The sequence below is a fragment of the Dreissena polymorpha genome, chromosome 1 (genome assembly GCF_020536995.1).
Source record: "Dreissena polymorpha isolate Duluth1 chromosome 1, UMN_Dpol_1.0, whole genome shotgun sequence".
In the NCBI taxonomy this organism is placed as follows: Eukaryota; Metazoa; Mollusca; class Bivalvia; order Myida; family Dreissenidae; genus Dreissena; species Dreissena polymorpha.
This window is the reverse complement of record NC_068355.1, coordinates 23,781,185-23,798,485: the sequence shown is the minus strand read 5'-3', so window position 1 is coordinate 23,798,485 and position 17,301 is coordinate 23,781,185. Positions and strand designations below refer to the sequence as shown.

The following is a 17,301-nucleotide window of genomic DNA, read 5'->3' as shown; positions in this document are numbered from 1 at the left end:
CCTACTTAAGTGAATATTCTAACAAACATGGCTGTATACAAATTAAATTGGGCAATATAACTCCGCATTCGTTGATTGGCTGATTCGCAATTAAGCGATTAAATAACGTTTTCGGAAATTTACTTAATTACTTTATCCGTTTGACCCTTTGACCCTTGCATACAGAATGTTTTGACATTTAATTTGGAGAAATATACCTGAGGCAAGGCAATATCCTAGGTGCATTTAAATGTAAACATATTTGCGTTTCATTTCTTATGTTTCAGGAAATATTTTTTATCACCATTCTAATTTAATTTATACTATTACATTCATTATAATAAAACATCTATTTCTCATTTTCTAAATTAAATTATTTAATGTTGATATAAATAACGTTACTAATTTCTTAAATTCAAAATGTGATTATTTTTTATATATTTATGGTCGATTTGATAAAAGATTATATAAAAATTGATTTATACAATGATGCCCAAAATATTCGTTACGTTACAGTCTGACGATTTTTTATTAGCTTCAATACAGCACATAACGATGTCATCAAACGTGTGATCACACTAAAATGAGCTGCGACGGGGTATCTCTTAAAGCGGGTATATACGATCTTGTCAAATATTTATTTATTAATATAAAATGTGTAAAAACTTATAATACATATATTTCAATATAAACTAAAATAAAAGTTAAAAAGAACATGTGTCGAAAAATGCTAAATAAGCCAGATATTTAATTCTGAAATCGAAAAAGGCTGTACAGCCGAATTCGCCAGCATGTATATCATGCATGTACGATGTGAATCTAAATTTAGTTTAACGGTTCATTTGAAATTCCTGCAGCGATATCGATTCATACGACACACGAACACTTACTAAAAAGACGAATGCATCGGTTATTGTAGGAAAATAATTACGAATTATCTTCGTCACAATCGGCTCGGGGCGCTAATTTGTATTTGCTGTATTTTATGAAATTCGTCTTAAATGTATCATTTTTCTTGCATATTGTGTGTTATTATAACATATTTGTATCAATATTTTACAATTCAGCACATATAAAAATCGTATATACCCGCTTTAAATATACGTGTTTTCCAATCAGACCTATGCAAGTTTATGCGTTTGCTCAAAGACATTTAAGTCCCGCAACACATTGTCTGTTGTATAAGTTACACGACATGAGGTATGCTGCATTTACTGTTTTCCTGTTGTGAGTACCCTTGATGAACGTAATGGCGCCTGACACTCTTAAATGTTTGTGTAGGTTGCATAATCTTGCATGTTTGGCAATGAGCAGTGTTGCATGGGACTGACTCTCTTTAAACAGTTTTCACAGTTCGGGTGGTACTCTGGGCTGTACATGGCTGTTCAGGGAATACTTTTTGTAGTTTTGTCGAGGTCATGGTTTTGGACCAGTGGTTGCCAATAAATGCAGAAATGTTTAGGCAAATCCCGATGAGTGACCTCAAATGGAATTCTTGAATGTGTGACCTTGTTGTGAATGTAAGCAATTTCTTCCCTCTACAGTGCGCTCGCTTTAGCAATAGCCTGGGAAAGAATATTATTGTCGTGTCCCAGCCTGCGAAGCTATTGAGCTACCTCTTATGTTCTTCAATCAAAGGCTATTTTCTTGGTGCATCTACATTTACCATCTCATATCGAGATCATTAACATTCCGGGCGCCAGTCTATAGTACATAGTTTAAATAAGTGGATTGTATATATATTATGTTAAATATGCATCTATCAATGATCGGGAACCTGTGTCATTCAGGATTTTGAGTGCTGAATGTAAATTATTGGGTTTGTCGCATATATAAGAATTCATTGAGTTGATTGTTTAGAGCTTCGCAAACTAGATAAGTGAAGCCCTGAGTCATTTAGCATATTTCCAAATAGTGAACGTAATTGTAAAAGATGATCTTTAACTCATCGTAATGATAATATCCGAGTTCATGAAATTATTAAATGTACTTTTTAATTTTATAACTTTGCATTATTGCTTATGACTTTTAACTGATTACAAACTATTTCTTTGAGTTATAAATTATTTCGAAAATACTTGGTGCCGACAAAACAATAAATTGCTTTAAAAGATATTTATTAAGTTATTCGTAAAATCATGAAAGCAATACAATACAAACATATATGCTACTTTCTATTAAATATGCAAAACTGGTAGTATTTCTATATTGCTTATAATTATTTCTAAAACGTACGAGGTGACAGAATTGAGAAAAAAGATAGAGGCGTAGAATTTTAATTACAATATAACGGAATTACAAAACAATGACAAGTATAGATTATTCGTAGGTATTAGTATACAGTGTATTAATGATACAAGTTATGATACAAAATGTGGATCATTATAATACAGCTTTAGATATCAAAGGCAATAACTTTGCATTTATCTGCGTAAATTTGTAATATGCTAAACTTAGTAAAAACAATATCAAAGTCGTAGTGTTTAAGAATTTAAGAAGTTGCGAAAATATAAGAAGTAGTTGCTGGACGGGGCACCTTTAGCAGAATATGGTTTGTTTTTTAGATGAAGTAACGTTAACATCTATGACTTTCTCGGATGAAGGACTGAACATGAATGAATATCAATAAATTGGTTCGACTATCATAACTATCGATTCTTAGTACGAACAGAGTGTAACACTGTGTGTTTGTCGATTTACTTAAGAGACATAACCATAATTCAAAATATATGTTATTATATATGACTATATTCACAATTTTAGCAAATCGTTACTATTTTTTTTAGATGCGAATTAACATCCCAGCAAAGGTGTTCCATCTGTCGGTATCAGCATACATCCTACTATTAGATGTACTCCGCACCCAGACCTTGCCTCCCAAGGCAATTTTAGCATAGGCTTGCATATCTACGCACGTGTTCCAACCTTTTCCACCAAAATGTGCTGATTTCTGAAGTGGACTGCCATTATGAACAAGTTCAAACCAAGAATTCTGCTCATGTAGAGAGCAAATCTGTACATTGAACATGTAAACTCCAGGTATGGACACCGTGAAGTGACCCGTGTTAGAGTTATAGCCTCCACCTTCGCTGATCAGGACTTCTTTGAATACAACGTCTTGGTTTCTTACAAAGGTATAATCGCCAGACAGGACACGGGCATTAAACATAACCTGTGGTTGCTCTGCAAATAATAGAACTGTGTATGTAATATTTTTTAAGATACACACGCTCTTTTGATTATGTTTTTTAAAGCATTATTGATTAAGAGTATACTCAAAACATTTCATACTCAAGTATTGGGCAGGTGATTTATGTATGCATTTAATACACACAATTTCAGGCGTTTAAAGTATTGATCATTATAATGTCACTTGTATGAACAGACTTTTGTTATGTTCTTTTGAATGTTTTTTTCAATTAATTGGAGGGTTGTGTGAAATGGCATTCCATCAATGTGCTACAACAATGTTTTGTTTTTTCAAAACGACAATAATTAATTATTTCCCCTACCAAAGTTGAACACATCGGATTCGACCTCTTGTTTCAGATAAGTGTATGGTACTAAATGATCCGAATAAATAATACTATATCCTACAACAATTTTTAATTGTATGCTCGCATTGTTATAGAAATTATGTTTTGACATATAATGTGTTCAGTTATTTAATTTGCAACATAAAAACAAAAGCGAGGATAAATAATGTAAACATATTTCAGTAAACGTGTTATGCTACAAACATCGATCATACAAAATGCGTAAAACGCATCAATAAATGAACCATGATCATCAATTATATGTGTAACCTTCATTTGTGAGCATATTGAAAGGCGTGAAAATAAATGAAACAAATATTACTCGAAAAATAACAAATCATTTATGGTTTGAAAACAAAATGTTAAAACTTCATTCGTTATGTGTATGTGTGTTCGATTCCGAGTTCTATTAATCTATATTTAAAGAGATCCGTACAAATAATAAATATAAACCAAAGTTAATCAAGTACCATGCTGATTATCTGATTGCCACGTGTGTAATCTTCAAATCACTTTCAAATAATGACACATAATACAAAATCTCGTCACACACATGTGTTCATAAGAGGATCTAATTATTTATAAGACAGGGTATGACAGAAGTACGTCGACTGCCAGTCTAACTTAAAGAAAACTAGTATAAAAACAAGTGTCTCTCTTTCTCGACGCTCTATTAATAAAATGACACTAATCATAGTTTTAGATACAAGTTAATGTATTAATCAAGGAGAACATATAATGCGTATTTATAGATGATATGTGTAAATTAATCCTTTCTATATACACATACATAAATCAACAAAATAGATCAGCTAGAACTGCACATTGCGAGCCTTGTTTGGGAATAATCGATACATTATTTAGCCTTGATAATTGTTAAATGTGCGAATGTAAAACTCGCGTTGCAAATGTTAACGAAATACCGATATATTTCCATATATATTGTACAAAACAATATATCAAAATTATGATAAAAAAGTCGTTCTTTAAAACCCTTTATAATTGTAGGCATTTATCAATATTGTTGCATTTTGTTGAAACAATACCTTTACACTTCAGCTCTTCTCTCATCTTAGCTCTGAGTGTTTCTACTTCCTGCAACTGCGTTCGAATATTTCTTGAGTCGTGTATAAGCACATTTGAAATGTTTTGTTGTATGTGTTCCATTATCTGCTTCACATCTAATTTCGCTTTATCCACTGCTTCCTTTGTTTCACTGTTCCTCTTTCTTTCGTTGTTGTCAAACATATCAACAATGTCGGAAATCTTCTTGTCGAACTTCTCAAGAGCGTCTTCAAATCTCAGTATTTTAAGCAACATTTTCTCGTCGTAGTCAAAACGTGACAAACACATTGGTTCAGATGCCCTAAGGATCCTACAGGCAAAGAACAAAACCGTGATGCGAGCGATCGATTTAACGTATCGCATTTTCGCTGATTGTTTGCGTCCCAAACATGCAAATGCAGAGGAGTCGGTTTTCGAAGTAATAAACACAGTATGCCATTAAAGGTGGAAGCATGAGATTGGTTGGTTTTATTTTGTTTTATTTATTATCATGGGGTAGCAGGGTGGGTGGATCTTGTTTGAGAAATACTTTAACACCTGAAATAAAACTATTGGTTTTGTTCTACACTTCGTCTTATTTCATATTTTATTACTTTCAATGTGATAATAAGTCGTATCTGATACACTTTGAAGAAATCATATACGCTGGTACTTATGCATTCGTTTGCATTCAGTATTCTTGAAGTTATAATATAACCTAACTTAACAAAGAAATAAAAAAGGAAATAGTATACGGTTAATGTAACTATTGTATTTGTGGAAGATAATCAGTGCAATAATGGAACATTTATGGAGTAAACAAGCTAATTGACTGATGTCCTTATGTTTTAAATCAGGACTCGATATGGCGGTATCCTCCTTTAAAAAATATGTGACACTAGAAAGCTTAATACGAATATTAACGTGATAATATATACGCTGCATAAAAAATGAATATCAACCTTTAATATGACGTTATTTTGCAGGTAAATTGGGTGTTGCTTTCACGTTTAAAGGGGTGTTTGATATCTTATACAGCGCGTTTATATGAATTACATTGCATATAATACTGGAAGCGAAATACTGGAAGTGTATTCTTAAATGTTAAGCTCTACTGATTGCCTCTATTGCGCTGTCAATAAGTAGAGGCGTTATAGTAATAACGTTGTTTTTGCGATATACACAGTTCATTTCTCAATGGATTTTAATCTTAGTTGTAATCGGCCATGGGTAAAAGCAGGTTAGATGTGGGCACTTTTCTATTTAAGGCAAAATGCAGATATTTTACCAATGTCCTGAAATTGTATTCATCCCATTAAGCCCAATAGTGTAGAATACGTAATCGACAATACACCCTCATCTGAAGGGAACTCAAATTCCTCTTTCTTTCGCGAATAAAAACTCGCACATAGTAATCTAATTAAAAAGTCATGAATTTTGAGACAATAAACTATTCATTGAATGTTTTTATCTTATTTAAACTCTATGATAAAGATTTTGGAATACTAAGCAAAATGATAGACAGCAACAAAGCAGCTTTTTAATATAGCCTTTGAATTGTCCTAAATAATTGTTACTGACCATTTTAAGAATAGTTTTTCCCTTCCTGTCGCTATCTTTTGAATCTTACAAACCAACAAATTATTCATAGTTTGTTTAGAAATGGTCTTCTCTAGATCTAAACGTATAACAAAGGAAGGTGAGCGGTTAAGGGTAATCTGTTGTTGATTGCATTTCTTCGGCAATACATGTTATTAGTTTAAATATTATGATTACAAAATATTATAAAATGCCTAGGACAATGCTGTGAGTTACAAATATTTTGTTTTCAGTATGCTATTGTATTATTCAAAAGAAAAAATAACAACCCTCACTTTAATCAATTTTCGAATAGTGTTTCGTAGTCAGGAACCTAAACCGAGCAATGTGACTATAAAACAATGACATGTGATAACACGTGTCAATCTAACATAATCAATTCATTTGAGTAAGTATACTGCTGGCGAGGCATATGAGCAGAAAAAAGAGAAATATAATAAGGTATATGAAGTGGAATATGGTGTAAGCATGATACAAATGATATGCTCAAAATATTTATATGGCATCACTGCACTCGATTACCAGAGATGCTATCATTTTATAATGTATACATAGATTCGCCCCTTTAAGCATTAGGACGAGTGTAAAATAAACAAATGTGATTGAAAATATTTCAACTGGTTAGTGTTAAAGTCATAAGATAAAACTCTGCAATATAAAAGGATGCAAAATAACTTATCTCGTTTTTATGTTTTACATCGTGAAACGTAATGAGCGTTTATTTTAAGAACATATTTGTAGATCCAATAATTCAGAGTTTGTCGGGCGCTGATAATGTACAATATCTCAAAACAAATAAAACAAAAAAGCTCTATTAGTTAACAAAATAACTTTATTCGAGATATAACTGCCAATAACTTGTAATTAATGTGACCACCGTGCTGTTTTATCGCACTAGACGTTAATTTATATCATTTTTAACTCAAACAGAAATACTTCTATATAGACAGATTTATTTATTTTGGCACCATGTTGAGATTTAAGATTTGATTCACGTTGGATAAATTTTGATTGAACTGGCTACATAATTGAAATAAACGGAAGCCCAAGCTGACAATATAGTAAAAATTATTTTGAATACTTTGCGTGTAACTTTTGTATTGTATTTAAAGCAAGACCTTAACATTATATTTAAGCTACTGACCGGTTTGCATATCTGCCATGATTTGTTGATATAGCGTATTTTGTGTTTTTATGCATCATCTAACCAAACAAGTAGGGTGACACGAACGCTGAAACGCAATGGTATTAACGAAACACGTGTTAGCAGAAAACGTTATTAGTTTCGCATTGGGTATGATATCCGCAAAACTTATTTAAGGTCTCGGATTCGGTTTTCATTTTCTACAGTAGGCATATTTTATATTTCACCATTTCATTTTATTTGATTACTACATACATAAACAAATAAGAAAAGGCTCAAAGGAAGATCAAATTAAAGTAAGACGATATTTTTGACCGTCATCAAGTACAATATACAATAAAGTCAATCGAAAAGATATATATATATTGTGGGGATAGAAGAGAAAACTGAAAGTGAAATTCGCATATTCGTATTATTAAACCATGGTTTTAGATGAACTTACGAACGTCCGAAACAAAGTACTGTTCTTGATTGCGACAAATACGACTATAAATTGTATCTTATACACAGCTTTGAAAAGGGGGAATGGGTAATTATTGTTCAATACGTTAATTGATTATTATATTCTTCTCATGTTCTTCATTTTCACTTAGTTCATTTGATGCTCGACATATATAAGATATTTCTGGAAAACGTATTCCCATTATTCTCTTATATCCATCCAATACTAAATTATTTCGATTAGATTTTTTATGTAAAATTTGGGCGTTTTTTTTTCTTAACGGACTCCAAAACAACGATTATTTAATTGGTTAATGTTTAATTAACTTAATTCTGAATTGATAATAATAGATAAAATACAAGTTAATAGTTGTTAAATTGATTGGCTATTTGAAGATAAGCAAGTCAGGTTGGCACTGTTATCTTTATTACGAAACTGTAATGTGAAAAAAATGGGAGGCGGAAAACTACAACGGGCGAGGCATGGTATGGTATTGCGCAAGGGGGGGGGGTTAGAGGGCTTGGGTTAGGGTTAGGGTAAGTGTTAGGGGTCGGGTTAGGGTTTAGGTTAGCCTAAACCCAACCCTAACCCTAACCCGACCCCTAACCCTAACCCTTACCCTAACCCTTTGTTGGGGTTATCACCCCTGACCATGCCTAGTCCGTTGTAGTTTTCCGCCTCCCGAAAAAAATGGCAATTACCTAAGGCAATAAACTACTCATTACGGTGTATTATCATGCACGTAAACGCCCAGATTAAACCAATAACGTCACTAACTTTTTAATGATACCCTCCGGGATGGCAATAAATTGTTGGCATCTTTAATCTTACCAAAATTACGACTTTGCACTTATAATTTTTGCACGTTTCTTTGCATTAAAATCGAAAAGTCGAATATTGCTTTTCGAGCTCATAATTATTTGGCCGATTTTTGAATATTCGAATATTCGTTCCCATTTCTAGTTCTTTTTAGTTGTTAGCGTTAGCGTAAGCTCACAACTAATTTATAGAGGCATTTTGCAAGTCAGTCTGCTTTAGCTACGCTAGGAACGATAACTGCAAGTCAGTCTGCTGTAAGCTACGCTAGGAACGATAACCACTGCCTGTCTTCACTACCTGCAGTAGAATTTTATGCAGACGACGAATGCTAGGAGCGTCTGCTTTACTACTGCAGTGTGTGTATTTAATCAATGGTATTTAACAGCTTGTAAGACAACATTGGCAAGTCTAGTGTTTATCTTTGAAATATGTACATATTGGCTGCTTTAAGGGAAAACGGGGCTTAATGCATGTCAAATAAGATTACCCTGTGCACACTGAAAAGCCTGTGCAATGCGCAGAAGCTAATCAAGGACGACACATGATTTTATGGTGTTTTCGTTTAAAGACAGTATCTAATACTGGGATGACAAGTAATGCATATGCATCAAGCCATGATTTCCCAAAATGAAGCTTAAATTACTTTTTATATTAATGATTTAAAAAAAAAACACATCTCAACCTGTGCTTTAAAACACACTTTTTATAAATTTGAATGGGGTGTGTTCATTTCAAACTGGCGATATAAGAAGCTATAATTTAATTTTGTAAACTGAGTTGCGTCTAAGATTATAAAATAGCGAACAACTTCAGTGCCTTCAGTGCTTTGATTTAAACATTGCGGTCAGATCACACGCGTAAAAACATCAAAAGTTAACGTTCGGTGAAGTCAGTAATAATTAAGATTAGCTTGCGTGAAATTATGCAGATTTTAACTATATTGAGCGTAGCGACACAAACACCAGATGTCATAAAATTTTAAAAGGGATAATTGAAAACCAAACATATAAGCCGCGCCCTGGGACACCAGGGCGTCAATCATTTGCGTTGAGTATCGCCCCAGCTTAGATTGATCACATCGATATTGCGACCAGTTGGTTTTTCAGCTACTTTGTCCTTTTATTCCGCTTCAACATGGTGGTGTACATAAAATTATATTTCTCACTTTTGGGTTGAGTACAACAATAATTCACAAATAAAAATTTAATCAATTAATTTAATTTATATAAATATACGCATGCATCAAAATGCATGCGTATATTTATATAAATTATGGTCTACTCGTGTCTGTTATGAACTCATATGTCTATCATGGTCGTCCTTGTCAATGTATAGGAAAAAAAAGCCAGTGAAGCGAGGATTTTGCGCTGAATGGCAATAATATAAATAAATCATATGTTAACGATAAATCAGACTTATATATAATGCATACGGTATTTATCAGCTTTAGTGAAAATGCATTGACCTATTTGTGAAATGTTTTCAACACGATACTATCTGTAGACAATCCACCATTCGCTGTAATACTTGATCACAACAGCCGATGGTTTTCAACGTATTCTATGAAAAAAAAACAAGCAACGTGCACGTGAATATTCCATGGAAGATTGATTGAGAGAGAACGCGTGCATCATGTCTTACCTGCGTATGTTATTTTGATATCGATACATGAATAATGTAAAACGAGATATTCTACAAGGTACTTTGCGGATTTTAAATATTTCATTTATTGTTAACCTTAAGTCACTATAGGTTAACAATAAATCAGAGCTCCAGATAAGGATTTAGTTTAAAGGGTATTTTACCCCCTGATATTATTGTTAAAGGGTTTTGTTTCAGCCATAAAGAGTATTTAGGAATAATGAGGTGTATTTTCCATTTCTATTAAAAAATGACATGGCGATGACTCAATGATCGACTTTCCGTTGTGACGCAATTTTAGTTACCCGTTGTATATTATAATGCAAACACATACTATATAAATAAAAATCTTCAGACACAACGTCTTCGTAAAAAGAAGATAGTTTGTCTATGAATAAAGATATTGACTAGATAGGCCACTAGCCATTTACTCAAGCAACGGAAGTGCGTCATTATCCATAATTAAATCGCTGTCATACCGCTCGCTTATTGAAATGCGCGCGCAGGCCAGGAACCTCGATCATTATCGCTAAATATACAAAGTCGAACTATCTGTTTTAAGAAGACGTTTTGTCGGAAGATTTTTTATTGATTTAGTATGCGTATGCATTATAATAAACAACGGGTAACTAAAATTGCGTCATAACGGATAGTCGATCATTGAGTCATTGTCATCGAGCGCATGTGCCTTTTTCGAACCTAGAACACGATGGGCAACCATTTTGATTACAAGGTTCTTTTGATTGACTTACTTTTGATTCAAAGGTTAATTTACACTAAACACTCAACTGGATTATTGGTTAAACCGATTACGCACTTTAATCGACAAAAATACGTACCAAGATTTTAATTGGGTAATGTTACCTACTGGGCCAATTTTTAAAGCGTTGTTTTTAATTTTATTTTTCAATGCGTAAATACGCAGATACGCATCTTATCTTGAGCTCTGGGCCTATAGTTTTCGATATCGTTTTGAGCTGCGTACAGTGATTATCAAAGCTTAAATACCATTTAATCAACATGCTATCGATGATACATACTGAAACTGATTAATTTGAAATTAATAAAACCTATGCTGATATACCCCATTCATTAAGTACAAATATGTGATAAAGCAGTCCCAATAAGAGATTGTTATGAAACGAAAGCAAGGTCAGTGAACAATTTGTTGGCGTTTCAAATTGAGTCTGGTGTTTTGAAATATACTGTATTTGTTGGCGATTATCTTGTATGCGATACATGACTGCATGGGTGCATTCATTAACTCGCGAATTCTACGATGAACCATCGCACGTTGTAGTCGGAAGTCTTAAAAAGAAATAGTTTGACTATGAATAAAGATATTGACTAGATACGCCACTAGCCATTTACTCATGCAACGGAAGTGCGTCATTACCCATAATTAAATCGCTGACATACCGCTCGCTTATTGAAATGCGCGCGCAGACCGGGAACCTCGATCATTATCGCTAAATATACATAGTCGAACTATCTTTTTTTTAAGAAGACGTTTTGTCGGAAGATTTTTTTTGATTTAGTATGCGTATGCATTATGTTGATATACCGCATTCATTGAGTACAAACATGTGATAAAGCATTCCCAATAAGAAATTGTTATGAAACGAAAGCAAGGTCAGTAAACAATTTTTTGGCGTTTCCAATTGAGTCTTGTGTTTTGAAATATACTGTATTTGGTTGGCGATTATCTTGTATGCGATACATGACTGCATGGGTGCATTCATTAACTCGCGAATTCTACGATGAACCATCGCACGTTGTAGTCGGAAGTCTTAAATCGACTTCGTATGCAAACAACCATTAATGTCCGGTTTGCTCATGCAAACCGACAGAGAACCTGAATAAGGTAATAATGCATGGCAATGTTCACGTCAAACGAAGTAATTGCAGGTTTTTGATAGGTGCATTATGGGAAGAAAAGTTTTAAAAAAATAATGTGACTGAGTGTATCTTTAAGAGGCAAATAAATGATCATCAAACAGTTCAGGTAATACAAATACTTATCAATAATATTTCTATAAAATAATAATAGCAAAGATAACAAAATATGGCAAGCAGTATACTAGTAGAGAAACTTTTACACGACGAACAAATGGTAAGCATACATAAGTGCATTTGAAGTGGTTAAATCTGGCGATAATAATATGTACATATAATAAATGAATAGGTAGGGATAATAAAATTCCAGAAACATTACCAAGAGGTAAATACTGCTACAGGACAGGACTTAAAAAACTCAACAACATGATTACATCTGTGGTTACCGCCTTGTGAAAGTCGATGAAAAACATTAAGGTTCAAACTAACAGACTGGTACGCCGTATATCTAACAATTGAACAATAGTAACCAGTTATAATGGTGTCTTTCTCTAAATCTATGTATATTATTATGTGACTCAGAATCCTAGTAAAGTTGCTCCAGCACTTCAGATAGCTTACTATAAGTCAATTGTTAGGTACGGCGTACCATTCAGTTGGTTGTATTGCCTGATCGATGTTTGCTGTTATTATTTCCAATTTAATAGTGTGATACTTTTTGACAATCTGTAGACAATAACTAAATATAACTGGTATGCAATGGATTTCAATACAGGGTACTGAAACGGTTTGTAACGGGTCTTTTTTTATTGTAGTCCCTTATATATGTTCTTTCTTTGTTAGTTGCTTAACTGCTTTAAATGCAGATAGCTCAATAGTTTCGAATAAGGATGATCATTGTTACTGTATTTTCACTTAATTTAATTTACTATAATTATTCTTTTCTAATTCATATTCGTCGTTATTTTTTAATTGAAAATTAGGATTATTTTTTGTCACAACACAGTTGTTTAGTAGTTCCATACAGCCTCTGTTAATTTGGACGTCTAGCTGTTTTCTGTAATTTCTTAAAATATAACCTACATACTTGCTAATTATAACATTATCTCATTCTTATATAGTTAGTTTCATCTCGGTAGCTGATTGAACTCCTAAGATCACTTTATCCCTCCCCCAAATGCATCTGATATAGTTTTGTCTCCTACTGATTTGTCTATGATTCATTTAATTGTGTAACTACATTATTTATACCAGCTCATCTTTTGTCACAAACATCTATGTTCAATGCATTATGTGACCTATGAAACATAATAAAAAATTGTTCCGATCTGTTTTGTATATTCAATATATGACATGCTACGACGAACATTCTTTATAGAATCTTTCTTTTTACGGATAATGAACGTCTTATATTTTTTAACCATTTATTTTAGACCAGCTGACGATTCCATATATTTATTTCCACGCACATACACCAGCAGACTGTACCCTTGATATCGGTCAAGACGTTTTCTACACCAATGTGCTTGTCAATGAAGGTCAAGGTTATGACCCGAAAACCGGAAGGTTCACTGTGGCAGTACCTGGAGTGTATGCATTCACAGTACATTATATTGTTCAGTCGTCAACGTATGTTGGTCTCGAAATCATACATCAAGGAATTAGGATGCAACCCGTTTACTTAAGGCCAGGAAGTGGCAATGCAGGTCTTCATCAGGACCAACAGTGCCGACCACATATGGCGAAATCAACCAACAGCTCAAGCCAGTAACATTGCGGTAATACATACAATTTTTTTCCGGTACACTGGATCATATGTAAACTCATGCAGACAACGTGTGGTTTGATTATGTTCTGTTAATAAACGACGTGAGGAAACTACAGACATTTAAAATCGTGCTCCTTGATTAAGGATAATTTTGTTTCTATTTGCAACTATTATGTCGGCAGAATATAATGGAAGACAAGTGCCTTTTTACATTATGGTATATTTTGTTGTGAACTGTATGTATGTGTATTTAAACATGGATCGTGTTTGAAAGGAAAATGGTTATTCTTTATTTAGACTTTTAAGAAAAATGATCACGAATTGACAATTACAGATAAGGTTGTCGCATATTCTTGAGTAGATGTGCAGCTCAGTTTATAATGGCATACACACATAGTGTGTCACTTTCACTGTATATGTATCAGTTGAAATTGACAGCCCCAATGACACATTTTACAAATGGTACCATCGTATTTCAGAGTATAAACTACATCCGGTATATGCCAGTGTACGCAAATATAATTTTGTATATGTATAGAGTATGTAGTTGCATTTATCGGCGTACTTACAACAACAAACATTTTGTGAACATGCACTATAAGTAATATGATCTTAAACACTCTTAAAAATGCAAGTTATCTTTCCGATAATTATTTATTTTACAATATACAAGAAATCTGGGCGATAGAGACAATACACACATTTAATACTCATTACGTTATGAACCTTTATTTCTTTTTTTATTCCACATATTATGGTTTTAGCGCTTCCGACTAGATATGCCACTGCTTGCAAATCAGAAAAAAACAATGCTGCCTTAAAGATGGGTTAAAAGCTCGGTTAATTAAGGCGACATTGTAGCCGACATTCAAACTGATTGGATAGCGTGTTCGTTTATTAAAATGACTCTTTTGGTTCGGTCAGTCTATCGATAAAGATTGTTTATGGTAACCTATAAAATTCCGTGATTACTACATTGACATTGTTTTACTAGTATGGAAATATAAAATGGCGAGAAGCATAATAGTCGAAATATTAGTAAGTCTACTTCTATTTCTGAGATTGATAAAGCATTGTATTAATTTTGTAATTATTCTAAACTGTACATTCACGTTATACATTCGTTGGTTTGCTTATTTGGAATTTCTGTTCATTTCAAAACGACTTATGGAAATTAAGCTAAACGTCTCATCTTGATTATCGATATCATGGTCTGCACTTGATCTAGCATATTGTTGAAAAACGGAAACACACCACAATGTATAAGCCTTAACTGGGTCTGTTCTGTTTATTTTTTATATAGGCCTTCGGCCCCTGACACATTTACATATATATTACAATCCTTGCATGACAATGATGTGTGCACAATTGGTTGGCATAATATGCAAACATGTTATCGAGTGGGGAACAATCCTTAATAATAGCATGCTAAAACAGTATACAGCTTTTGCATGAAGTAGAGCAAAAAAAGTTATATTCACATCTTTTTATCAGATACAAACGCATGCGCGTACGCACGCATGCACACTCATACTCACACATGTATATAAAAATTATATTTATATGCATATATACATATGTAATGGAGTATATATACAACGGTATAACCTCTGCATATAACCTACAAAAAGTCACAACACCTGCGTATAGGATGCTTAAAAAGTGTATAGCGGAATTTAGGTCATATAGGTAGGGCCTACAGTAAATTGACAGAAATAGTATACCGTGGAGTAAGCCCTATCGCAACGAAATATTCGGCTTTCTCGGCAAGAGACAACATTTTAAACATATATTTTTATATAATAGCAATTCACTATTTATATTGATTTTCGTGAAACTATTAAAAATGTTCATTAGAGGGGAATTAGATTACAGTTCTTGCACAGCCGCTTTTGACAAAGGCAGTTACCGCTTAAAGTTTATTTCGTTCAAGTACTTGTTTGACGTCATTGAGCTTCACGTTCTCTTGTCCTTATTTTTGTAAGTATCGTCAATTTAAGATAGAACATTTATGAATATTGTTTCAATGCTCTACGTACTTGTCAGATACAATACTTGACTCTGTAACCGCATTTCTAATTCAACGAGTCCACGACTTTAATCAAATTATGGAACACAATGACCGTGTCCAAATGTTGTTTTGAGTGATATCTATCAGACACAATACTTATCTTTGTAAACTCATGACTTCAGTACATTTAAACACACTCATAAACGATATTGCATTTCAATCCTACCTCTTCGTTTTGTCGGAAGTCTACATTTTCTTCTGAGATACACTCTAACTCTGTGTAAAGTGTTTTTTTAAGTACATAAGTTTTGTAAAAGCTGCATTCAAACATATTTGAATTGCGAATTACATTACAGAAATATATTGAAAATGCACAAACTGTCTTATATCAGCTTTCTTCATAATATTGCTGCACAGTTTAACGTACATAACATCATGTCATGTTATTATTTTACGTTGACTTCTAATTTAATACAATAATACTAGTTAGAAATGCAAGCATATAAATGTATTATCCCTGAATAAATTTTAGATTTGGCAATTACGGGTGTTCTTCTATGAAGGTCTTCGTCAAGACTGCCATAAACGACCTTATCATGGTGCAATCAACGTCAGCCGATGTAAAAATATGCATTACTATACGTACAGAACACTAAAAATACCATACGTGATTCGTTTTATATAACTGAAGCAAGAAGCAACGTTTTAAATATTACAAAATATAGTGTCCTGTTTAAACCTTCTTTATATGTTTATGACATGATTAAGGAGGAATGCAATACAACAATTGTATCACAAAACGGTCGAATGGGCATAACTCATTCACATAAGTATTTGGGATTTTGTCTATTTAAATAAAAATGTGTTTGATTGTATACAAATTGAATCAATGTCCGTGTTTTCCTTAAATGCCTGGTACTTATATCGGAGTTGAAGGCTGAGGTCAATGTACAGGTTGCCTGCCTATTGTTTATTATGCAATATATTCTGAAGTGAGGATTTCTATTTCTTTTATTGTATGGATCCTGATGTGTATCAAAAACGGTATATAATCAACTTTTTTTCGAAAACACAGCTTTAAAAAATACAAACGTAAGATCTTATCCAAAACATATACACACTTTGCATTATGTTTTATATAAAATTTTGGATATTAAATATAATATTTTAAATACTTAAAACATTGTTTAGTTTTGAATAATCACCAAATCACCTGTGTCAACTACGAATTACAATAAAGCTCCAGTGTAAAGTGTCAATAGGCTTTGTGTAATCCACGGCAGTGACTTCATTTGGTTAATATTAATGTGATATGGATAATAGAATAACCGCCGTTTGATGTCAGTTATGAAAAATATTTTGAAAACTGGTATCAAGAGTTTCGATGTTTAAAGTTGTTCACGACAACGATTAGATAACAGACATCTTAGTTTTAATACTTAATTGATAAATGACCGACTCATACTAAACGAAATTGTAATT

The 17,301-nt window shown here is 33.0% G+C and overlaps 1 protein-coding gene across 1 annotated transcript; it reads right to left on the bottom strand.

Moving 5' to 3' along the window:
* Nucleotides 1–2,239: 2,239 nt before the first annotated feature.
* On the bottom strand, nucleotides 2,240–4,963 carry LOC127866022 (uncharacterized). Its single transcript, XM_052406661.1, has 2 exons — nucleotides 4,562–4,963; nucleotides 2,240–3,162 (listed from the first exon to the last, which is right to left on the bottom strand). The coding sequence occupies exons 1-2, from the start codon at nucleotides 4,941–4,943 to the stop codon at nucleotides 2,762–2,764; spliced, it is 783 nt and encodes a 260-aa protein (XP_052262621.1). The 5' UTR covers nucleotides 4,944–4,963; the 3' UTR covers nucleotides 2,240–2,761.
* Nucleotides 4,964–17,301: the final 12,338 nt, after the last annotated feature.